The sequence below is a fragment of the Strix aluco genome, chromosome 4, assembly GCF_031877795.1.
Source record: "Strix aluco isolate bStrAlu1 chromosome 4, bStrAlu1.hap1, whole genome shotgun sequence".
NCBI classification, from domain to species: Eukaryota; Metazoa; Chordata; class Aves; order Strigiformes; family Strigidae; genus Strix; species Strix aluco.
The window spans coordinates 53,122,656-53,143,403 of NC_133934.1; the positions used below are offsets into that span (position 1 = coordinate 53,122,656).

Below are 20,748 nucleotides of genomic sequence, written 5' to 3' on the forward strand. Positions count from 1 at the left end.
GCAGTAATGTGCACAGTTGTGACCAGCTCTATTAAAATTAGAACGGAAAGGCTGCACAGAAAAGCTGATTTGTGTGAGAAGAGATTGAAAAGGTTGGCTTGATTAGCCTATAAAAACAAATACTGAAAGAGGATACGTTCTCTGTTTATAAACATATACAGAGTGTGAATAAATGCATCATTGTCAAGGGCTAGAGGACAAGGTTGGCACAAGAACAAATGAGTTCAAATCATCCATTAATAAACTGAGGACAAAAGTTAGTGGAAGGTTTTTAATTACCAGAGACATCAGAGTCTGGAAAAACTCCTTCTTTGAGGAAAGAATGAAAAAATCCCCAAACTCTTTTAAAGAACAGTTTATGGAAATAGATCCAACGGCTTTGCCCATCATAGCACAAGAGAGGACTGTGGGACCCACAAGGTTGTATTTAAAGGCCACTTTTGGATGAACACCTGTTCTTCCTAGGAGAGGGCCAGTCCTTGGCCAACGCATTCAACTTGTTCCATTGTGATTCAGCCCAATGCACTCCACCATGAAGAAGAGCATAGAGCATAACTATGTTTTAAGCTCAAGCAGCTAGATCAGGTACTAAAATCACAACTCAGTTCCAGGATTTCACATAATTCTACATTTTAATAGGGATAACTGATTAATAGTAATGTTAGAGGTTCACTTGAACCCTTACATTTTCTGGTGGTGGCGGTAGGTCAGGTGTGAAATACCACCCTCTTTGGTACAGGTTGGCAACCAAGCTGCCAGCTCTTTTTTTCAAACAGGTGAGAGCCAATGGACAGGTTGACTTAGCCCTGCTTTCTCCAAACTCTTGGATTTTTTTCTCTGTGAAAGCTAAAAATTGACTTCTTGTCCTATCAATTTTCTCTTTTTCATCATTCTCCCCAGAACATAAGAAACCTAAGGGAGATATAATGGAGCAAATTATTATGCAGTTCAAGATGTCATTTTACTTGCCTTGGAGCTTCATCTAGTTATGCCTTCGCCTCAGCTACTCCTCTTTGGAAAGTGCTGAGAAATTCAGCACTTCACACGTGTGCTACGTCATGGGCAGTGGCAGCCCACAGGTCTCAAGGGAGTGTGTAGTGGCCACCCTTTCCTGCTCTGCCCCCTGCTCACTGCTGCTGGCTTTTGGAGGAGGAAGACACACTTTCCTCTCTGAGTGTCATGAAGGATGTGATGAAGACATAGCATGCACTGGAAAATAGGGCATGTTCAGTATAGGATAAATACATCTTGGCCCAAAGTTAAGATGTTTCCATAAGAAGAGGTATTGCTGCTTTTGTTTGGTTCTTCTAACAGGAGCGTGTGAATAAATTCTTTCCTTCCCTGTCTCTCGCGGCTGGTGCAGTCTGTCTGTGGTGAATAGTAAGCCTGTGCCGAGGTTGCTTATCTTAAAATAATGAGACAAAGTGAACGGCAGTGTATTTTAGGTATCTAGTATATAGTCTGGCTTCCCACTGGAGTCTCTGCCTGGTATGTTGAGGTGATCCTCTTCAGTTCCCTTTTCCTAATTCATCTGCAAAGAGCTATTCATTTTAACTATAATTTCTTTCCTTATTTATTTGCCTACTCAGAGGAAATGTACATCTAATTTTGTCCCTGTTCCATTCGAAATAGGACAGCCTCCCCTTTATTCCTAGTTCAGACCAACGAAAGAAAGGTTTGGAACTACATATTGAACTTCTGATTTTTCAAGGAAAAAGCCCCACATAACCTAGCCAAAATTTATACAGGTGCCAACTCAGTTCAACTTGGCCACCTTCTTCATAATTTTTTTTGACGTTTGGTGCTTGTATAACAGATCATCTGCCATCCTTATATCATTATACTGTATCCTCCTTTGAAGTGCAAATGAAAATTGTTTCCTCTCATACAATAGTTGCTTTATATAGTTTTCTTAAGTCAGATCCAAAATTCAAGAATGAGGGATGATATTAGAGAGTCATTATGTAAAAGGCTCATCACTCAGTCAATGCCAAGTATTTAAAAAATGACAAAGAAATATATAGCAAATGGCTAAAGTTGAATTTGGGTTTGCATGGCATTGCTTTATTGTTAACCTAAAATCTGAATTTGTGATATAATCAGTGGAATTCACAGCATTTAAAATAATAGCTATCATCAATGTATTGATGTATATACCTCCTTGGCAACCATACAAAAATCTCTTTGGTGTTCAGATTCTGCTATTAGTTCCCAGGTGATGTATAAAAGTATGAGGTAGTAACGTAAAGGTTAAAATGAGAACACTCTAATGAAAATGCACCAAAAAATGCCAAATACAGAAAAAAATGAATACATTTTTGAGGCGGAAAAGAGAATTGTTTGAGCAGCTGAAAGTAGAAATCTCTTCTAAAGTACTATTTAGCAATATAATATGGCCATGCAGGTATCAGTTTTTACATTATTAGAATGAGTCTAACAGTCTTGCTATTACATTTTGGGCATGGTGTATAATGAAACCAGGCAAACATTTTTAAATACTCTTGAGAAAGAATATAGTTTAAAATCAAGATAAGAAGTTTCTTGAGCTCTCCTTTCCAATTATATTGAAAGCATTATAAAAAACTGACATACATTTTGCTAAAACATTTTATTTTATTTTTTATCTTGCAGCTAGTGAGATGATACAGACTAAATGAAAAGACAGCATCTTAAACTGAGAGAAACCATTATCTGTGGTACATTAAGAATTAATTGACCAGAAATGCAAGATATTACACTGGACACAGCTGATGCCATGTGTTATTTTTGTTTGCAGAAAGATCTATATTTCATAAAGAACATTAATAACAGATGAATTCAGAAACTATGACAATCTGTGAAAAAGAATAAAATACTTTTACTGTAGTCAAGAGAGTAGAAGTTAAAATTTACATCTTGCATATTTTTTTTCCAAAATTTAGAGGAAATAAACAAATAGCAGTATGTCCAAAGAAGTGGCTTCAAAATAATTGATTTAAAGAATGTTAACTGAAGCTCAAAAAAACCCTCAAAATTACTAGGAAAATTGTCTTAAGATTTAAAGAGCTGCTTTTTCAAAAAGCTTGGCTTCCTTTTCACAAGGAAGATTCTGTAATTTGAGTTCAAGTCTATCTCCTGGTGTCTCCTAAGTTCTTGATTATAGGTATAGATCAGGAAGCTAGCGGCAAAAATTATGATGTTACAGGTATAACAGTGCAGATGTGCTGTATCCTTTAAAAAATGAAAAGCTATAAATACACAAATGACAATCAGAAATATTCAATAAACTGTGGCTGTATGCAAAGCTGCTAATAGGAGCTCTTCAAGCACCTCCCTTACTGGGGGTGTATCCACAAATTTAAACATCTAGAAAGTTTGGGGCATCAGCCTCTGTAATTAAGGCAGATTATGGACCAACAGTTCAGCATGATGAAAAACAGAGTCTAGGTAAAAAATTGAACAATTTTGTAGATTATTTCTCCTGCTTTACAGAAAAATACAGACACAGAATTGCCTTGAAAGTTACCAGCTAATCCTATTTGAGTCATCAGAAAAAGCCTACATTTAACTAAAGTTCGAGTTCTTATATGAAGGTTGGAGTCAGTTGCTGTTGCTTGTGAGCCCATGCTCTTCTCACTCCATGTTCCCCAAGGGCCTCATCATTCAGTGGTGTAAAACACCGTGTTCCCAAACTGCAAGAATTTATACCATGTAAAGAACTGTTTTGCTGATTTCCCTAACCTTCCTTAAAGTTAATATTTAACTTAATATTTCACATATTGATGTATTTACTAGTTATTTTTCCTGTAAAGTGTGTGTCTGTAGAGTTGAGTGTTCAGCTGTAAGCTTTAATAGGTACCCTATGGAGTAAAATGTTGGTTTTAAATTAGGTCTTGCTATAAATAAGCACATACACACCTAGAATGCTCTAATGCATATTCCTTGCCCTTTTGGTAAATGATGTCTGCTAACTTGCACGTTGTTTATAGGTTCTTGATATTCTGTTTCCAGGAAATGAACACTTAAGGCCTGAATAATTGTCTGTACCTTCACAGCTCCTAAGTAATGCTACACTTAGAAATACATCATGGTATGACTTCCTACTGATTTTCACATTATCTGCCAACGATACTATGAAACACTTTTAAGTAAAAGATCAAAGGTAAAAGGAGAGGGAGAGAAAAGCCAAAATGAAACTACTAAGCCCGGTTCCATCTACAAAGATTCGGTGAGGTTTGGGCACAGTACATTTTAAACTTCTGCAATTATTGTAAGGGTGGTATTTCTATTGTTTTAATGAGCATGCATATGTTCTTTTTGAGGCTGTGGCAGAGCTCGACAATAGCCATGTAGCAATCACACACCTCTTGGCCCTCTCAGTTTATTTTTAGTTAATAATCTGGTGGTAACATTTCTGTATTTTAACTTTTAAGCATATTCTCTCCCTTGCCTTATCTTCCAGGAAATAAATGATGTGGATGTGCAGGAGCTGGTGAGAAGGTCAATTGGAAGATTAACAATTATTCGACAGACGTTTCCAGTCCCCCAAAACATAAGTCAGCGCTGTTTCCGTGGCAACCACAGAATATCTTCATCACTGTGTGATCCAAAGGACCCTTTCTCCCAAAGCATGGAGGTAGTTCATATACCAGTCTATTTCCACCTGGGAACTGTCTTTTTAGATAAGTTCAAGGTTTTTCCCCAGGGACTTAGTGTAATTGAATGTTTATTTTTCATGTTCTCTCTGACATGTAGTTTAATGGCTCATAGCGTGACAAGAAAATACTTGGGCAAGGGGTGAGTGTGACTGATGGACAAGAACAACTCACCCACTCCACAGCAATTGAGAAAAAAGTCCAAAAAAGCCACCTGATCTCCAGGCAGTGGGGTAGTTGTTGCCCTGCTAAATTTGATTTTTTTGTCAAGTCATCGAGAAGAATTTCCTCCCCATAGCCAATGTCTCCTCAGTTGCCATGCTTCTCTAAGCCTCAGATGTGCTGTCAGTAGCAAAGCCTTCCTGGGGAGCACCTGTGTCATCTGTTTGAAGTGTCTTGGTGTACACACCTAAATCTATGCCTATGTTCCAAAGAGGCCTTATTTTCGGGGCTGTTAATTACAAATCATGATTCACTATAAGACCCTTCCTACCACATGAAGTCAGTGACAGGATCATGGTCACTGTCCTCCTGACTTCACATAATTTTTCCAAGAGCAAGTCCTCTATCTCTCTTGTATATCCGATTAGGCTTCATCACGACAAAGCTATGGTAAATCAGGAGTGTGAAATTGGCTTAAGATGTCAATTTTACTTTTGGGGTTTTTTGCATGGTCATTTACAAATTTGTGGAAATGTGACTGCATTGGCAACAGTGCAGGAGGAGCATATCTGACTTAGCAGCAAAGAGCAGTCATCTTGTGATGCTGAAAGAAAGGAGGGAAAACAATGGGAGAGAAATAGTGAGATGTTGAAGACTGTCCTTGCTTAAAATGGAAATATGTAAGGGGAAAAGGAGGAGTGTGTCTGGTCTTGTCCTGTTTCGGGTTAGCTGTAAGAGCCTTTGCCTCACTGATTGTTCACAAAGCAGCCAGTAAGCAACTATTGATGACGTGAAAAACTATGACCATAGCACACTGCACAGTGATCCTGTCAGAGCTCTTAAGATAATCAGAGCTGTGTAAGGTCAATAGTTTCATAGGATATCTCTAGAGGCTGTTTAGGAACTGTGAAAATTCTCTAGGTTGCACTGTTCTGACAGCATGGTCCTAGGGGGAGCTTTGGTAGTCTATGGATAATGCATAAAACTGAGGGTGTGATTACGTGCAACCAATAGAGATTGCAGAGAACAGTTTTCTTGAACAAAATTATTAACTACAGCAAGGCAGAAAACAATAATCATGTATTGATGGGAGGCTTCATGTTTTGATATATTTTTCTTTTCAACTTCACTTTCACTTCATTTTCACTTCAACAGTGAACTGACTCTAGGAAAGAAAAGTTCTAGAAATCAAAGTTTATTCTCTACAAATTGGCAAATTCCATTTAATGTGTTAGATTGGACCTTATACCTTAACCTGTGCTTCTTGATTGACCTATAGCTTGGAGAGCTGTAATATTCCTATTGAAAACTTTCATAAGGTTTTAGTTCAAAGGAATGATGGAAACTTGACTAGTTTAACTGTTCTGCATAGTTGAGCTGCTTTTTTCATGCTTTCCCTGAGATGGATGCACTTCATTAGTAGCTGAGTGAGACAACACTAAAATCTGAAAGGAAGAAAAACTCTGACACAGTTTCCCCTGGTGTCTTCATACGATGCACAGACCTTCTAGTAGCTGCGGGGTTTGTTCACTGTTTCTTTGTTCTCCCCAACAATATTATAAATTAACTTCTATTCCAGTGGGGAATCGGAACAGTTTATAAATTGAAATTTCTAATGCTTTTTTTTATGCCATCGAAGTGTGACTAATCAGAAACATTCTCTGGAAATTATAAGGGTGGATTTCTTGATTTATTTTTTCTGAATTACTCCCCCTAAAGTCTGTGTGAATAATTAATTTTTTTCAACATCTTTATTAAAACACCAAAAAATATTTTGGTGAAGATCTCTCATTGTGTCTCTGGGAATGTCCTAGTCAAAGCAACAATTTCTATAAATCCATATCATTTTGGAGTCAAGAAGTTAAAACTGGATTCACAGTAGTATTTAGTACCATAATCCTTTTGTCCAAAATCTATGTGCAATAGTCTAGGTATATGTAAAATAAATACTGCTAATCCAGATTAATCACTCATACTTAATCTGATTGCTAAATACCTTTATTCTACATTCTTAAACAAAAAATCACATCTGAATTGTGAATTGCATCAACAGGAGGTTATGCAGTTAGATACTGTTTGGTAATGCAAGTGCCCAGCCATTAATCTAAGAGACTTGGAATAAATAAAGGATCAGTAATGGGTGCCAGGCAATGCGTTAAATGTCCCAGTAAATTTACATGGGAAATGAATAAAAGTGTAAAGAGACTTCAAATTACAGCCCCACTCTGTGCTTTGGGACAGTTACTAATGAAGCGTACTTCTGGTAGTGACAGGGAAGGGTGATTTTGAGAAGCAGAAATTAATCGCTGTGTCTATATCTTTGCATTATCAGTGATAGATTGCTGTAAATGTTAAACTGAACTATTAGTGAAGGAATAACAATGCTTAATAATTGCTGAGCTCTGTACTTTGTGAGTCCTGTTAATACTTGATGAAGGCCCAGCTATATTACTCTTAGATTAGTGAGTGCATCCTTCCTCATGACCTGTGACAATAGTCTTCTATTCCCATGATATTAGGTTACAGAAGCTACCTTGAAAGCAATGTCATTTTGTTGGGAAATGATGTCTTGGCATCTGTAGCTCTTCATGTAGCAGTTTAGTCTCATTAGTGACCTTATTGTCTCTGCTCTCTAGAGAGTTTTTTTTTCCTTTGGCGAAGGCTTATGTAAAATAAACTTGCCTGACAGCATAATAATAATTCCTTCTCTCCGCCTCAAACTAATGTCCCTGTGGTGCTGACTTCTTTGGGGAAATATGGTTTTAGCTGAAATGCTTTGATTTCTTTGTAGGTTTACAATACACAGACAAATAATCCAATTTATTTTAAAAATGCTTGATTAATCTGAACCCAGATCCTCAATCCGTGCTTTTAATCCTGTCATGCACAGTGATGCCTGGCCTGTGCATCTGTGGAAAGTAAATTAGTTCCTGGGTGAATACTGAAACGGAAATATTCACAGCCACTGGAGTCATGGGAAAAGCTTTGGTGAGAATAAAGAAGTGCCTTCCAGAAAGAGGGAGTGTGAAGGATTATTGCCATTTAAAGAAAAAGGGAAATAAGGATTAGAAGTTCTGTGTGTTTGTGGAACTAACAATGTAGAGTTGCAAAGGCAATAGAGGATCCCAGGAGTTTATCAGGAGGGAAAGCAGCAGACCATTAGATCTCCTTCAATAAAATGTGGAAGGCAAAATGCCCCAGGGAATTCTGGCAAGGTAAGGAGAAAGACAACCTCTTTCCTGGATGCTAGGCAGGGAAGAAGTCTGTCACAAAACCTTTCTGTGAGAACTGTACAGAGCAGATTGCAGATGACACAGGGAAAGCCAGTATAAAGATGGAATTTACATAGAAAATAAAAACATAAAAAATAGGTTATATGGAAAGGAGTAATTAGACAGAAAGAGGGGCTATTCTTTTTTCTTTCTTCTTTTTTTTTTTTTTTTTTTTTTTTTTATAAGATGATATGTGGATTTGCCAATCAGTGTCTCAGATGTTGAGCATTATTGTGGTTCCTTGGCATATACCTCCTCCCAATAGCTGCAGGACTTTCCCAGTCTTTGGATATTTTTAAGAGGCAGAATAAGGGCATTCTTCACAAAGTTGGCATGCTTTCCTATTGTAAGCTTACTTCTTTTTTTAAGGTTTTGAGCAGACCATCTGTATGGAGAAACCTTTACACAGAGCAGTCAACATATTCCACAAATCTAGGAAATGTCTTTTGGCTTGTCTGTGACTGTTGGAGAAAAAAACCCAGCAACCTTGCCTCAGTTAGCAAATTGCTGCTGGCTAATTTGTTTTCAGGCACTGGGAATGCTCTACAGCCCTCTTCATAGTGCAGCTGAGGAAACTTGAGTTTCCCTTAGTAACTTCAGGTCCCATGGCTTCAAATGACAAATAGGTTATCTAAAAATAATATTCCCAAAGGTCCTTCTCATTTCTGAACATCATTTCTCTTCCCGAGAATCTCTGTTCAGGAGAGCTGAGGTTCCTCTTTATGATACTGTTAGTAACTTAAATGTTCCTGCCATTTGAGGACAGAAATGACTGAAATAAAGCTACATTGTAAATCACTCATTTCATAAGTGTTCAGGAATTTCAAGCTTCTGTTCTTTTACATTGAATTGTATCTTTCACATCTGACTTTGTACTGTGTGCATTTGAAATATCTAGAAATCGTACATGGGTAAGTGGAACTGGCACCCAAGTAATTTCTTTTCTTGAGTTCAACTGTTCTCTCTTTGATGCCAAACTGGAACTTCCTCACACCGTATGCATGTAACTGTGCTCACCGTGAAACATATACACATTTACTCAGTAAGAGTTTCATCCTGCAAGGAATTAGCAGCCATTGCCAAGTACTCTGACAGGAAACACTATAAATTGCAGAATAGACATGCAACTGCGCATTGATAAAGAGTTCATCAGGTCATATTTAATTCCAGAAATTGCCTCAGTCAGAATTGACTGCAAAAATCATGAACAAAAAACACAATGAAATGATTTACTTTAAATTTTCAGAGTTTCTGTTTTTCAAAAGAACAAAACAATCTTGAAGAGAATTTGATGGTGTCCAAATATCTGGAGACTGAAAAATTGAAAGTTGCAGGCAACTGGTTAAAAATAAAAGAAAGTCTGTTTACGTTGACAAGTTGAGCTTTAAATCCTGCAAGTGGAGCTGTGCCAGTGATTGTGTTGCCTGTACTTCACGTGTGTAGTTTGATGCTACAAATAACTTGTAGTGTGACAGTCCCTAGCTGCAGTTTTTACCAGAGCCAAAGATATGAATTTTTGACTGTTACAGGTTTCTTCTTAATAACAAATAAATTGTTAAATTACCAGAGGATTATGGGTGAGGCAAAATAAATGATAAATTCTGGCTGCTGGCATGAGACCACAACCAATGATGCTAATACTCCCCTTTTAATGTCTTTGCAGATTTCAAACCTGTATATATATGACACTGTCCTCCTATTGGCAAATGCCTTTCATAAGAAGCTGGAGGACAGGAAGTGGCACAGCATGGCCAGCCTCACCTGCATCAGGAAAAACTCTAAACCCTGGCAAGGAGGACGATCTATGTTGGAAACCATCAAGAAGGTACCTTTTCCCTGTATTTCCTCATCTTTGGTTTCTGTAATGTTTACATTAGGCGGTATTTCCTTCAGAGGTGTGTACTATTCTTGCCAGTACCAGCAGTGTCTTTTCAAAGCAATAGTTTTGATATATGTACAGTTTTTGAATGAAAATAGTCTTTAACTGGTTTGGGGTTTTTTCCATGTCATAATGAGCATATTTGTAATTAAGTCAATGAGTTTGTTTACCAAATTGTTTACCAAAGTAGAATTGTCAAGTATGAATTACATCCTATTGAAAAAGTGTCACAGGTTAGGAGGTAAAGCAGATGAATTTACTATTTGATTTGTAAAAGAAAAAAAAAAAAGGTTGCAGAATTACACTTGGGTAGTGTTCTGTGGAATTTGCTGTCGCGCTGCTATTGACATTAATATAGTGAAATAACAGAAATGAGAGGGAGGAAAACTCATCTAGTCTATATCCTGCCATTGCAGAACTGTTCCCTATAATAGTCTCTACAGTGCTTTATCCAATGTTAAGCTCTCGCTGCTTCCCTGTGATTATTATTTCATACCTTAACCATTCTCATGCCCAAGATGCTTTTCCTATTCTTCAGTCTTTAAAGATATTTTTTCTTAGTTATTCCATTTCTTCATGATGTTTGCAGCTTCCACATACTTAGAGACAATTATCACAACCTTCTGGGTCAGTATTTAGTCAAAATATGCATAGGTTGGTAGTTTACCCTCCCCTGTAAGTTATTCAGTTCAGTCTCCTTATGTTATTGATGTCTTTCATAAAACTGTCTTCTCATTTGTCTGCACGTACTTCCTGGTAATGTATACTTACATTTAAAGTGCTGGCAGTGTCTACATTGTAAATACAAAAAAACCCAGGCCAGTTAAAAAAAAAATAGTACTTTATTTATGACTTTCATTAAAAGGACATAAAAAATAATTTAAAATATAATGTTGTTTCAAGAAATTGCTGTTCTGCATTAGGTATTTACCTACACCAGAAACAATGATGATGCAGGCAAAATGTAAGGCTCCTTTGAACACTGCTTATTTTTTCCCCAGTCCCAGGTCAATCTGCATTAGCTCCAAATATAACAGCTCAAGGCTTTTTTTGGTGGCTGTCCCCAGTTGCCACTCTAATAGTTTGAAGTCATGAAATGGCAAGGATAATCCAGGACACATTTCTTATTTCAGGAGCAGGATATGGCTTTAAGGGACTCTAAACTGTATTGCTGTTAACCTATCAGAGCAATTTCAAAATCACATTTGGCAGGCCTATGTATTTTAAGCTATGTTTCAGGCAAGGCTGGTTCTGGAACTTTTCTTCTCAACTTGCATTTTGTAAATACTATTGCACACTTTTTCATTAATACACTAACAGCTATTTCTATTTACTCAAATCCAAATAGGATGCCTGAGACAGAAAAGTCGAAATACCCATTTCCACTTTAGAATTAGAATTTACTATCTGAGCTGGAGTTTCAGGCAAAGTCTGGTAGCCCTACTAACATCTCTAAATTTAGTACTTCACCATGGAAAGGGCTGCTGACTTTTTGCATTATTACCATTTGCTTGCTTGTGTTGTTTGTGAATGGCAGACTGATCCTGTTCTACATAAAAATCTTTTATGCTGTTTCTTACTACCATCTCATCTCTTTGCATCTCAAGCAGAGTTTATTCCATTCTTTGCCACATCACCCTAGCTACCCAGTGTACCTTTTTTCAATTCTCACCTCCTAAAATAATGTGATTAATAAAAGAAACTCCTGTGACCTTTCAGATAAGAGCTGCACTGTGTTGAAGATAAGTTTATGTGGCTCTTAACCCCGAAACATGAAGAGAAATGGCCTGGAGAAATACAAAAGCATTCAAGAAGGCAGGAGCAAGTGGAAATTCCAGGGTTGTGGTTAGCTTGCTAAAAAATGAATCAAATGCCAAGGAAATTTCTGACATGTGCAGCTAACCAGGCTTGCATCCTGTTGCTTTTGGGTTTCTCTGCTGTTTTAATGAGATGGCTTTGATAAGAAATCATTTTATTGGTGTAAATTGAATAATCCAAATACTCCTTGTACTGCATTGTGCTGACAGAGATTAATTTCTAGAAGTAACATGTTAAAATTGAAAGTCAAAATTTAATCCAAAATGATATACAAAAATTTCCTGTTTGTGTGTATGTCTGTACCATTTCAGTCCCTAGGCAGAGGAAAGCTAAAGATTGCAGCTGAAAGATGGGATTGCACAAGAAAGAGGAATTCTGCCTTAGTTTTATGATTTACTTTCCCTTTTGTTTCACTAAAGCATTTGTGTAGAACTCCAGGATCACAACTGTGTACTTTTGAAATTAAAAAGTTGACATTGATGAATATCTGATGAGGTATCAGCAAACAATCAAATTAAAAAGTAGTGAAAGGAAAAATAAAAACCACTTCATCTCTCTTTCTGAGAAGGTTTCCATTTCCATCTTGGTTTTTTTCTTTAAACACATTTTCTCTCCTGTCATCTTGGAACATCCTCTAAAACCAACTCAAATAAAAAGTTTTTCTCAAAAACATACAGGTTTTCCTTAATTTTGAAACAAAACATGAAGAAGTTACCATGTGGTATTTAAATAGTTTCTGAATAAAAGGTTCTGCATTTTGATTTTGAAATCAGCACTGTTCCAAAGACATAGTGTATAATGGAATATCATAAGATTTCGTTATAGTTCAGGGTGAAGATACATTCTGTGACTTCTTAAATGCTCCTGGAAAAAGAACTTCTATCTTCTGCACAACTTTAACTCTACCTTCATAACAACCTGTATCACAGAGCCGGAACAACCATCTTGTCCCAGTTTGTCCCTCACCTCAATGTAGTTTCAATGGGTGTTGCATTGTAGCCGAGTATGGTGGTGGTGGGGAAAGAGTTAAGGAAGAGATGTCTAATTCCAGCCTGCTTGCCTTAGAAAAGGACTAGCAAGGGAAGTAGCTGTTCTCCTGGCAACAGCACAGGGGAAGTGATGTTGCACAACTGAGCTCTTGCTGCTAAAAAAGCAGGAAAAACCAGTTCTAGAGGAAGCTTTTTTAGAAGAATAGCTTCTAGAATCAGAGATCCAGAAACAGGGATATCTGGCAGTGTTTTAGCTGCAGAGAGAATCTCTCTTTGATTTCTGGAGGGGAAAATAAGAAGAAAGATGGGAAATCTCTATAAAGATACACACTGAAGAAGGTAAGAGAAAGGGATGCTGATGTTCCACCTGCAGCAGAACTTGTTAAAAATATGAGAACTATGACAGCAAATAAACTAATTTCTTTATGATTAATGAGCTAATAGGGAAGAGTAGAGGACAAGGGGGAATTAGTTTTAAACGTTTCTTGAAATGGCAAAATAGCTGTCTGAATCATTCCCTATATTCGTTACTTTTCACTGATGAACATTTGATTCCTGCATCGCTATTTCTACAAACAACTCCAGATGATTGGGCAAAGCCTAAAAAAACATTTTAAGCTCACTACAATTATTAAAATCTAATATCTGTTTCTACCCATTCTGGAACTGAATAGTTAAATTAATCAGGAAACACAATCTTTTTAATGAATTTGGCCAGCTCTAGCAATTAGTTCCAAATTCACTTCTGTAATAGGAACTGTCCCCAAACCACATGCTCACTTGTTTATTTCTCAGTAAAGCTATTTCACAGTGAGAGAAATAACTATTGCTAGAAAATAATTCTACTGTTGGAAAAATTAATCTTCCTGAATAGCCTGAGAATAAATCTAAGTAGGATTATATGGAGGATCAACCCAGAAAAATGACATCAAGTTATTGCATATATCTTTTCTCAGCTTACCTGATCTCTTCCCAGTCACATTTGTTTAGCTTACTGACAAAGAACAAATTTTTCGTGCTAGCAGCAACATAGAGCCTATTCCTTTGTGGAAAATGAGCTGTACCTCATGCTGTTTCATGAATCGTAGGTGGAAATGTCAACTAGTTCTGGTCTCAGAAACGTCAGTGATGTTCTGTGGTGATGTGCGAAAAAGATGCCAAGTTGTTTTTCAGGTAGTAGATTAGACTGTCTTCACTAGCAGCTAAAAATGTGTGTCAAGTTAAAAATCAACAAATTTTCAATATCCTATTTTTTTAAGAATAAAATGTGAAACTCATATTTAATGCTTATAGCATTTTTTTCTGCCTGTAGCCACAGTTTTTTCTTTGATTACAGAATAGCTACTGTCTGAGCATAATCATATTTTGAAAAAAGAGGAAGTTTGAACAGGAACTGTGAGAGCAAGTACAATATTTTATAACTGATGATTGGCAAACTGACATTCCCAAGTGAGGTCCTGACTGCTAGGTAAATAGTGCTTTCTTCAGGGACTTACAGTATAGTAGTGCCTAAGTATATATAAACTGTAGTTTATCTTGCCAGTCTAGACAGGACCCAAGTAGGCTTTAACTATATTGCCAAGCTTTATAACAGCTCTGCAAAGCCCAGAGCAGTGATCAGAAACGTAAGTAAAACATTTTTGTCCTAACAACTGACATTTCACTCTTCAGTTTTAAATGTGTCAGGAAATTGCATGGTTGGAGCTCAACCATAGAGGAATTTGAGACTAGATAATAAATGTGTCTTCGTTTTTCCCCAGATAGCATTGTTTCTGTAAGTTAAATGAAATGAAAAATTTCTTTGCCTCTTAGCCATTATCATTATTAACGCTAAAATAACTTGGAAAAATCTTATCAGGAAGTTACTGGATCAGTAGCTATCATACAGATGGCCATTTCCTCTGTGATCTCCTTCCACTATGCATTAGCAGAGGGATAAAACACGTGCCATAAATCAAGTAACTGTTTTAAAGGGATCCACATTGTGAAAAACTATGCAGAAAAATTGGAGCAGTGTCCAGAGACTCTTCCTAGGCAGTATGCTGTCCCACTCCATCAGCCCTAAGCAATAAAACAGGCTCATGTAAGCCTTGTAAAAAGGCTGTGTGGGACAATAAGGACTAGTAGAGAGCAATAACATGATTGCCTGGCCTGCAGGTCCAGCAAGGTAGGTCCCAGGTAGGGAGGAAGCATCAGGACCTCCAAGAAGTTTCCTATCAGATTTAGTATTGTTGTTGGTATTACATGGGCGGTTCTTCACTGTTTTGTTTTTCTGCCTCTGCCCTTTCCAACCCAGGAGCATTCCCATCTAATCAGAGCTCTTATTACACTGTTTGCAGATGTACACAGTCTAGGAAAGAAAGCTCTAATCAAAGGCACTCTTACATGAGGAAATTTCAAAGCATGATAAAATTGTCAAAATAGATGAATGACAAAAATTGTTGTTATGGTTACTGCTGGATTTGAGACAAACAAAAATAACTAACAGACTTATAGTTTGTATCTTGCCCCAACAGTTGCAGCCATTTAAAAATCAAGATAAATAAGCTTACACAATGGTTTTGGGTAGAGATTCAATGCCAAAATATGTTAGGTAAGTCTGTTAACCTGTGCTATATATTAGGGGCCATGTATTTCCAAAGAATCCTGTGTTTTCTTAAAAAGTAGATTTCATTACTTCAAATGTAATGGAGGTGAAATACTTCTTCAAATTATATTTTTTGTATCATATTTGATCAAATAGGAATAAGGTTATAAAAAACAATGGAATAAAATAAAATAAAACAGTGGAATAAAATTTTAAAATTTTAAATTGCTGTCTCAAGTCTCAAAAAATCATTTGCACTTTAGACATGATTCTATCTTCATTTCCTGTAAATTATTTGGAGCACTCAATCTGGATAACAAAGTCACTTTCATTTTCTGTATTGAAAGTTCCCAATTTAAAACTACTTTGTCACAAAATGAGAAAAAAGGAAAACACTTTCTGCTGTTCAAAGCATCTGTGTCCACAGATTTTAATATTTTTTGTTGACTATTTCCTTTCTTTCATCATTTTGTTCCAGAGTTTTCCCTTCCTTTTTCCAGACCTTGCTTGTGGCTCACTTGAAATCATGGTGCAGCTCAGGAGGTCTTTAACAGTTTAATTAATTTTCATACTTAACCTACCTCACACTCACAGGGCTAATTCACATTGGGGGGGAGTTTTAGGAAGTAATACAGGAATGTAATATAACAGGAGTATAATATAATAAAATATGGTAAGGGGTCAGAGTGGTGCAGAACTAGAAACAGCTGTATGCAGTCAGGGAGGGCAAGTCGACCAGATGGACGCTTTTGGGGATCAGATGGGGATCCCAAGCCTTGCAGATCTGTGCTGCTTTGCAGGCATTTCTACATCACATGTACCATGAAATTCTAGCATGATTAATCAAAAAGCCAGATGAGACCATATAAGAAAAAAGGTATGTGGAACAGGTTTTTATTTCTGGTTCGTGAATAGGTTGTAGTCAAATATAAGTTAGCAGAAGAGGTTCATATTTGTGAATCTCAGTTATTTACCTAAGGATATGTTCAAATGATTTTTCAGGTAAACACAAGCCCACTCTGTCTTTACTCTGAACCAGCCAGAGTTGTGCTAACCCCAATCTAAAAGCCATGATAGTGTGATTATTACAGGATTGTACTCAAGCTAATAAGTAACCTCAGTGTCATGCTAACCATAGCAACATGCATCAAAATTGCTTGGCTGGCTCTCACCGATGGCGAAATGACCTGGAATCTTCCTGCAAAAGACTCTGCAGATGTACCCTTAATCAGGCCGTTGTTTTTTCCTTTTTTAAAAATATTTATTCTAGTATCTCATCCAAAAAGTAAATATTGTAGAAAAGAGTTTAAAAATATTAAATATATATACACACACAAAGATTGTCTTGTTTTTAACTGAAAATGGAACTTCATAAAATATTGATGTGACAATAGTAGTCTCTATTAAGTTTTAAATGTATTATTGCAATGGTCAACTTCCTTATTTTTATTATAATCATATTCATGTTTTATAAAAGGATGACAACATTTTCTTAGTTCATACTAATCTGCAATGGAGATGCAAATTTTGTACTCCTTCCTGGATTTTCTCCAAACTGAAGATGTGAGAATAGAACTTCTAAAATCATGATTCAGCAAGGCTTATGTGCTTAGCTAGGTAGTTTATATTGCAAGAGTTTATTTTCCTTTTTTTTCAGTTCAAATAATAAAGCTCTTAACTGAAAGAGAAATCACAACTGCAAAGCTTTTGCATTATGTATTGAAGAAAAGCTATGCATTTCATGTGGTTTTACACCAGAGTCAGATTTTTTTCTTATACATACTTAAAATATTGTTAAAGTTTTTTTCAGGGAGTGGGTTAAACATCTAATTTTCTATGAATTTGAAAACTGAAGAAATTTTTTAAGGCTAAAGGTTTTCACTGTAGGCATTTCACGTGGCTCTGTTGCTTTTACAGTTCAGGTTGTCACAGTTCTTACACAAAGATGAAATGTGTGTCATGTTGAATTAGCCCTGGAATTTATTTTGAGTATTGCTGTGGCATGTATTGCCTTTTCAACTCTGATTCTTTATCGTAAATATTCACTGTTTCATCTTTGGTATTTTAACCCCTTTTGACAAAATGTAAAAAGTAAAAGCAAGTTTGAAAATATGCTGCACTCTTGCTCATCTCATGCATTCTTAGTAGTAGAGTTGTGGAGGAAAACAGGAAAATGACTATATTCAGCTAGACTAGCCCCTCACCATTTGTGCATATCACTTATGTTGGGCCAATAAACACCCAACTTTATCCAAAACTCAACCTGATCTTATGTGGGAATCTCTTTTGGGTGAAACATTTAGGGGCAGAAAGCAAAAATAAACAAACACAACTAATTTTTGTGCAGTTTTGTTTATATATTTTTCTTTAGTTTTGCTTCCACTAAAATTAGTCACAAAACTTTTTTTTTTTAATAAGGCTAGAATGTCTATACATATACACTGATGGGTCAAATTGGAGTGCAAATACACTAAGAGTAAGACTACTGCTTGTATTGCATCTGCTTAGCATTGCTGAGTTTGAATCTTCTGTGAAGAACAACTTACGCTTCAGAATTTTTAGGGAAAGGCGGTCTTTGGAAAACTGTCTGAATTCTTGTAGTTGTGTCTGTATTGTGCATAGTTAATGTACAAATCCCTTGGAGAAACTAAAGGTTGTTATTATTGTCTACTTCTGAGTTTTCACTTCATTATTCTTTTTTTCCAATAGGGTGGAGTGAATGGCTTGACTGGAGAACTGGAATTTGCAGAAAATGGGGGGAATCCCAATGTGCATTTTGAAATTTTGGGAACAAATTATGGAGAAGATCTTGGCAGAGGGATTCGCAAGGTGAGGCTACATATATTCAAACAAGAGATTTTTTTTACTGATTTTTTAAAAACCTTTCTTGTATTCCATTTTAATAGAAAAGTGTTTGATGGCAGCTAACATGCTGGAATGGGGGAAAACTCTTGAACTTCTAGATACCCATCTATTTTATTATTGCAAAGAGGCCTTGCAGTAGTTTGTGTTGATAACGGTGGTGTTTGTAATACAGAATGTGTTAAGCTGCTGGTCAGCTCTCCCAAAAGACCAGTGAAAGCAGTTGTTTTGAAACTCTTGCAAACCCTTTCCAAAATAGCAAACTTTACATTGAATAGCGCTTAGAGCACCGAGATTGGCATTTGATACTTGCGGTCGAAGTGGGATGCTGCAACTGTTAGATGATTAAAATTCATAAGTACAGAAAGAGAAAATCTGTTGTAACATAGACAAAATTTCTTGTCTTCATGAAATAAGTACTCAACGTTTTAGTAGAAATTAACTTTTACAGAATAAGCATAATGTTAGGTATTCAGCTGCCCCACACAGTCCAAATACTTGGACTTCAGTTGTTTGAGGAAAAGGCGTAGATCTCCAGCAAAATTGCTTTTTCTTCGTATTTCAGTTTTGCTAGTCTGTAAAAATAAATCTAAGTCCTGTATAAGGAATGTTGGAAGCAGGTGTCTATTTGCAATGCATATCCTTAAATTTGCACAACTGCCCATCAGGATGGCAAAAGTAGCAAAAATCATATGGTACCTCTTGGGAAAATAAAAGACTAATAGGCTTTTCCAGGAGCAATTCTCCTTCAGAGACAGACCTCCTGAAAGATAATACCAAGATCTCTTTATTTAGTGTATCACATCACGGTGGTTTTTATATGTGAGGAACCTGAAGTGATTGAAAGCAAATGACAGAGAAAGTTATCTTAATATATGTAAACTGGTTCCATGTATCAGTGTCACTATATGATGAAGTACATCATTTGCATACCTTCTGCAGTAACAGATAAGTACTCTGAAAGAAGGGAGAGATAAATAAGAAGTTAAAAGTGTCTCTAAATTCCTGAAATTTCTCCTCCACTGTTCATTGGAATTGTTATTCCACTCCTGCTGTTTCATCTTTGTCTGTACTTTAATGTACACACATGCCTATAGTTACCTCACCTTGAGCAGAGTTCCTGATAGATGCTTTGGAAACTAAAAGGAATTTGATCTTGTTGATATTTGGAGGTGCACTTCGCAAAGTCTTTAGATGACCAGAATGTTGGATGAGTCCTTATTTCCTCACCTACAAATTCAGTCTGTTTCAACATATTTTGACTTATTTTTCATGATGTGCACCGAGGAGCTATTCGTTATTTAGAGCAACCAGGTAGTCCTTCCTAAGACAAATCTGTATGTCTTCATTTAATTTAATTGGTTGACTTTGGTTGTTTTACAACTTCAGGCCTGTCTGGGTGAATGCTTGAGTGAAACGTTAAATTGTGCTCTTCCATTTCACAAAAACATGGAAGAGAAAGAGAGACCCACAGAAAGGTCTTGCAAATATAGAAGTACAAAAAGACTTTCTAACCTTTCCAACTTTTCCAATGGTATAATTTAGTTTTATAGTTCAAATTTAAACTATAGTACAGTTGTGCAAAGCAATGAGATAGTACCAACAGGCTTTTTGAACCTTTCTTGTTGCTCTTTATCATATTTCAAGGCAGAGACATTCATTGTCTTTGAAAGGAAATAGATGTGAAGTTTGTCAAAGAGAACAGTTTTGCACAGAATATAATTAGACCATGAAACCATGAAAGCTTGTCACAAGAGCTGTATTTTTTAATGTTTGCCAAGATGAACATTTAAAATTAAATATAGAGATTATAAGAAAATTTTCCATTGAAGGTTACACTATAAATGTCTATTGTTAAAGTTTTGTGATGCGTTTCAGCTGGTTAAAAAGAAGGAATTGTCCAGAGCAGAACAGATCTAATCTGTTCCAATTTTTTTTCTAAACAGCATTCAGTGATCCAGAGAAAGCTTTAGAAAGAGTCCTGGTGTAGAGAATGGCATTTTCTTTAGAAGGAAATTTCTGTATTTATTGTGAGAATGTGATAGTTGTTTGTGGAAATGTCTTTAAAAAAACCAAAAAATTCTTATGAAATATTGTAAATTTTTTACACCAAATTGAATAGTAAAAGGATTTAAAATAAATATGGTATTTATAATCAATGTCACAAAGTTAAAAAACAAGCTGGGGATCCTAAAACATTTACATCAAAGAAATTTTTTAAGGGGAAAATGCCATATGTTGGTTTTACTCTTTTCACAAAAGTTCACATATTTTATCCTTGATTCAGTTTTACTTTAGAGTGTATGAGCCACTAATGTTGGAAGCAAATCACAATAATTACAGGAGTCAGATATATTCTTGTTAGCTACACTAATTAAAGTGCACTTCAGGTTTTCATGTATTTAGTGGTCTGACTACAGAACTACGTCACCATTTTTATTTCTCAGCTCTAGTGGAAGCAGCTGCAATTAGCAGACTGACTGAAATTTCTAAACAAATGCATCTTCCCTACTTAACGTGTTTCTAAGTACTTTTATAGGAGATA

General features: G+C 36.3%; 1 protein-coding gene across 2 annotated transcripts in view; it reads left to right on the forward strand.

Annotated features, from left to right (window-relative positions):
• Positions 1 to 20,748, forward strand: part of GRID2 (glutamate ionotropic receptor delta type subunit 2) — a 757,188-nt gene that overhangs the window by 519,664 nt on the left and 216,776 nt on the right. For both annotated transcript variants that reach the window (XM_074823105.1, XM_074823106.1), the window contains exons 6-8: positions 4,442 to 4,615; positions 9,732 to 9,893; positions 18,051 to 18,170. In XM_074823105.1, coding sequence (XP_074679206.1) covers positions 4,442 to 4,615; positions 9,732 to 9,893; positions 18,051 to 18,170 — 456 coding nt within the window. The remainder of the gene's footprint in view (positions 1 to 4,441; positions 4,616 to 9,731; positions 9,894 to 18,050; positions 18,171 to 20,748) is intronic.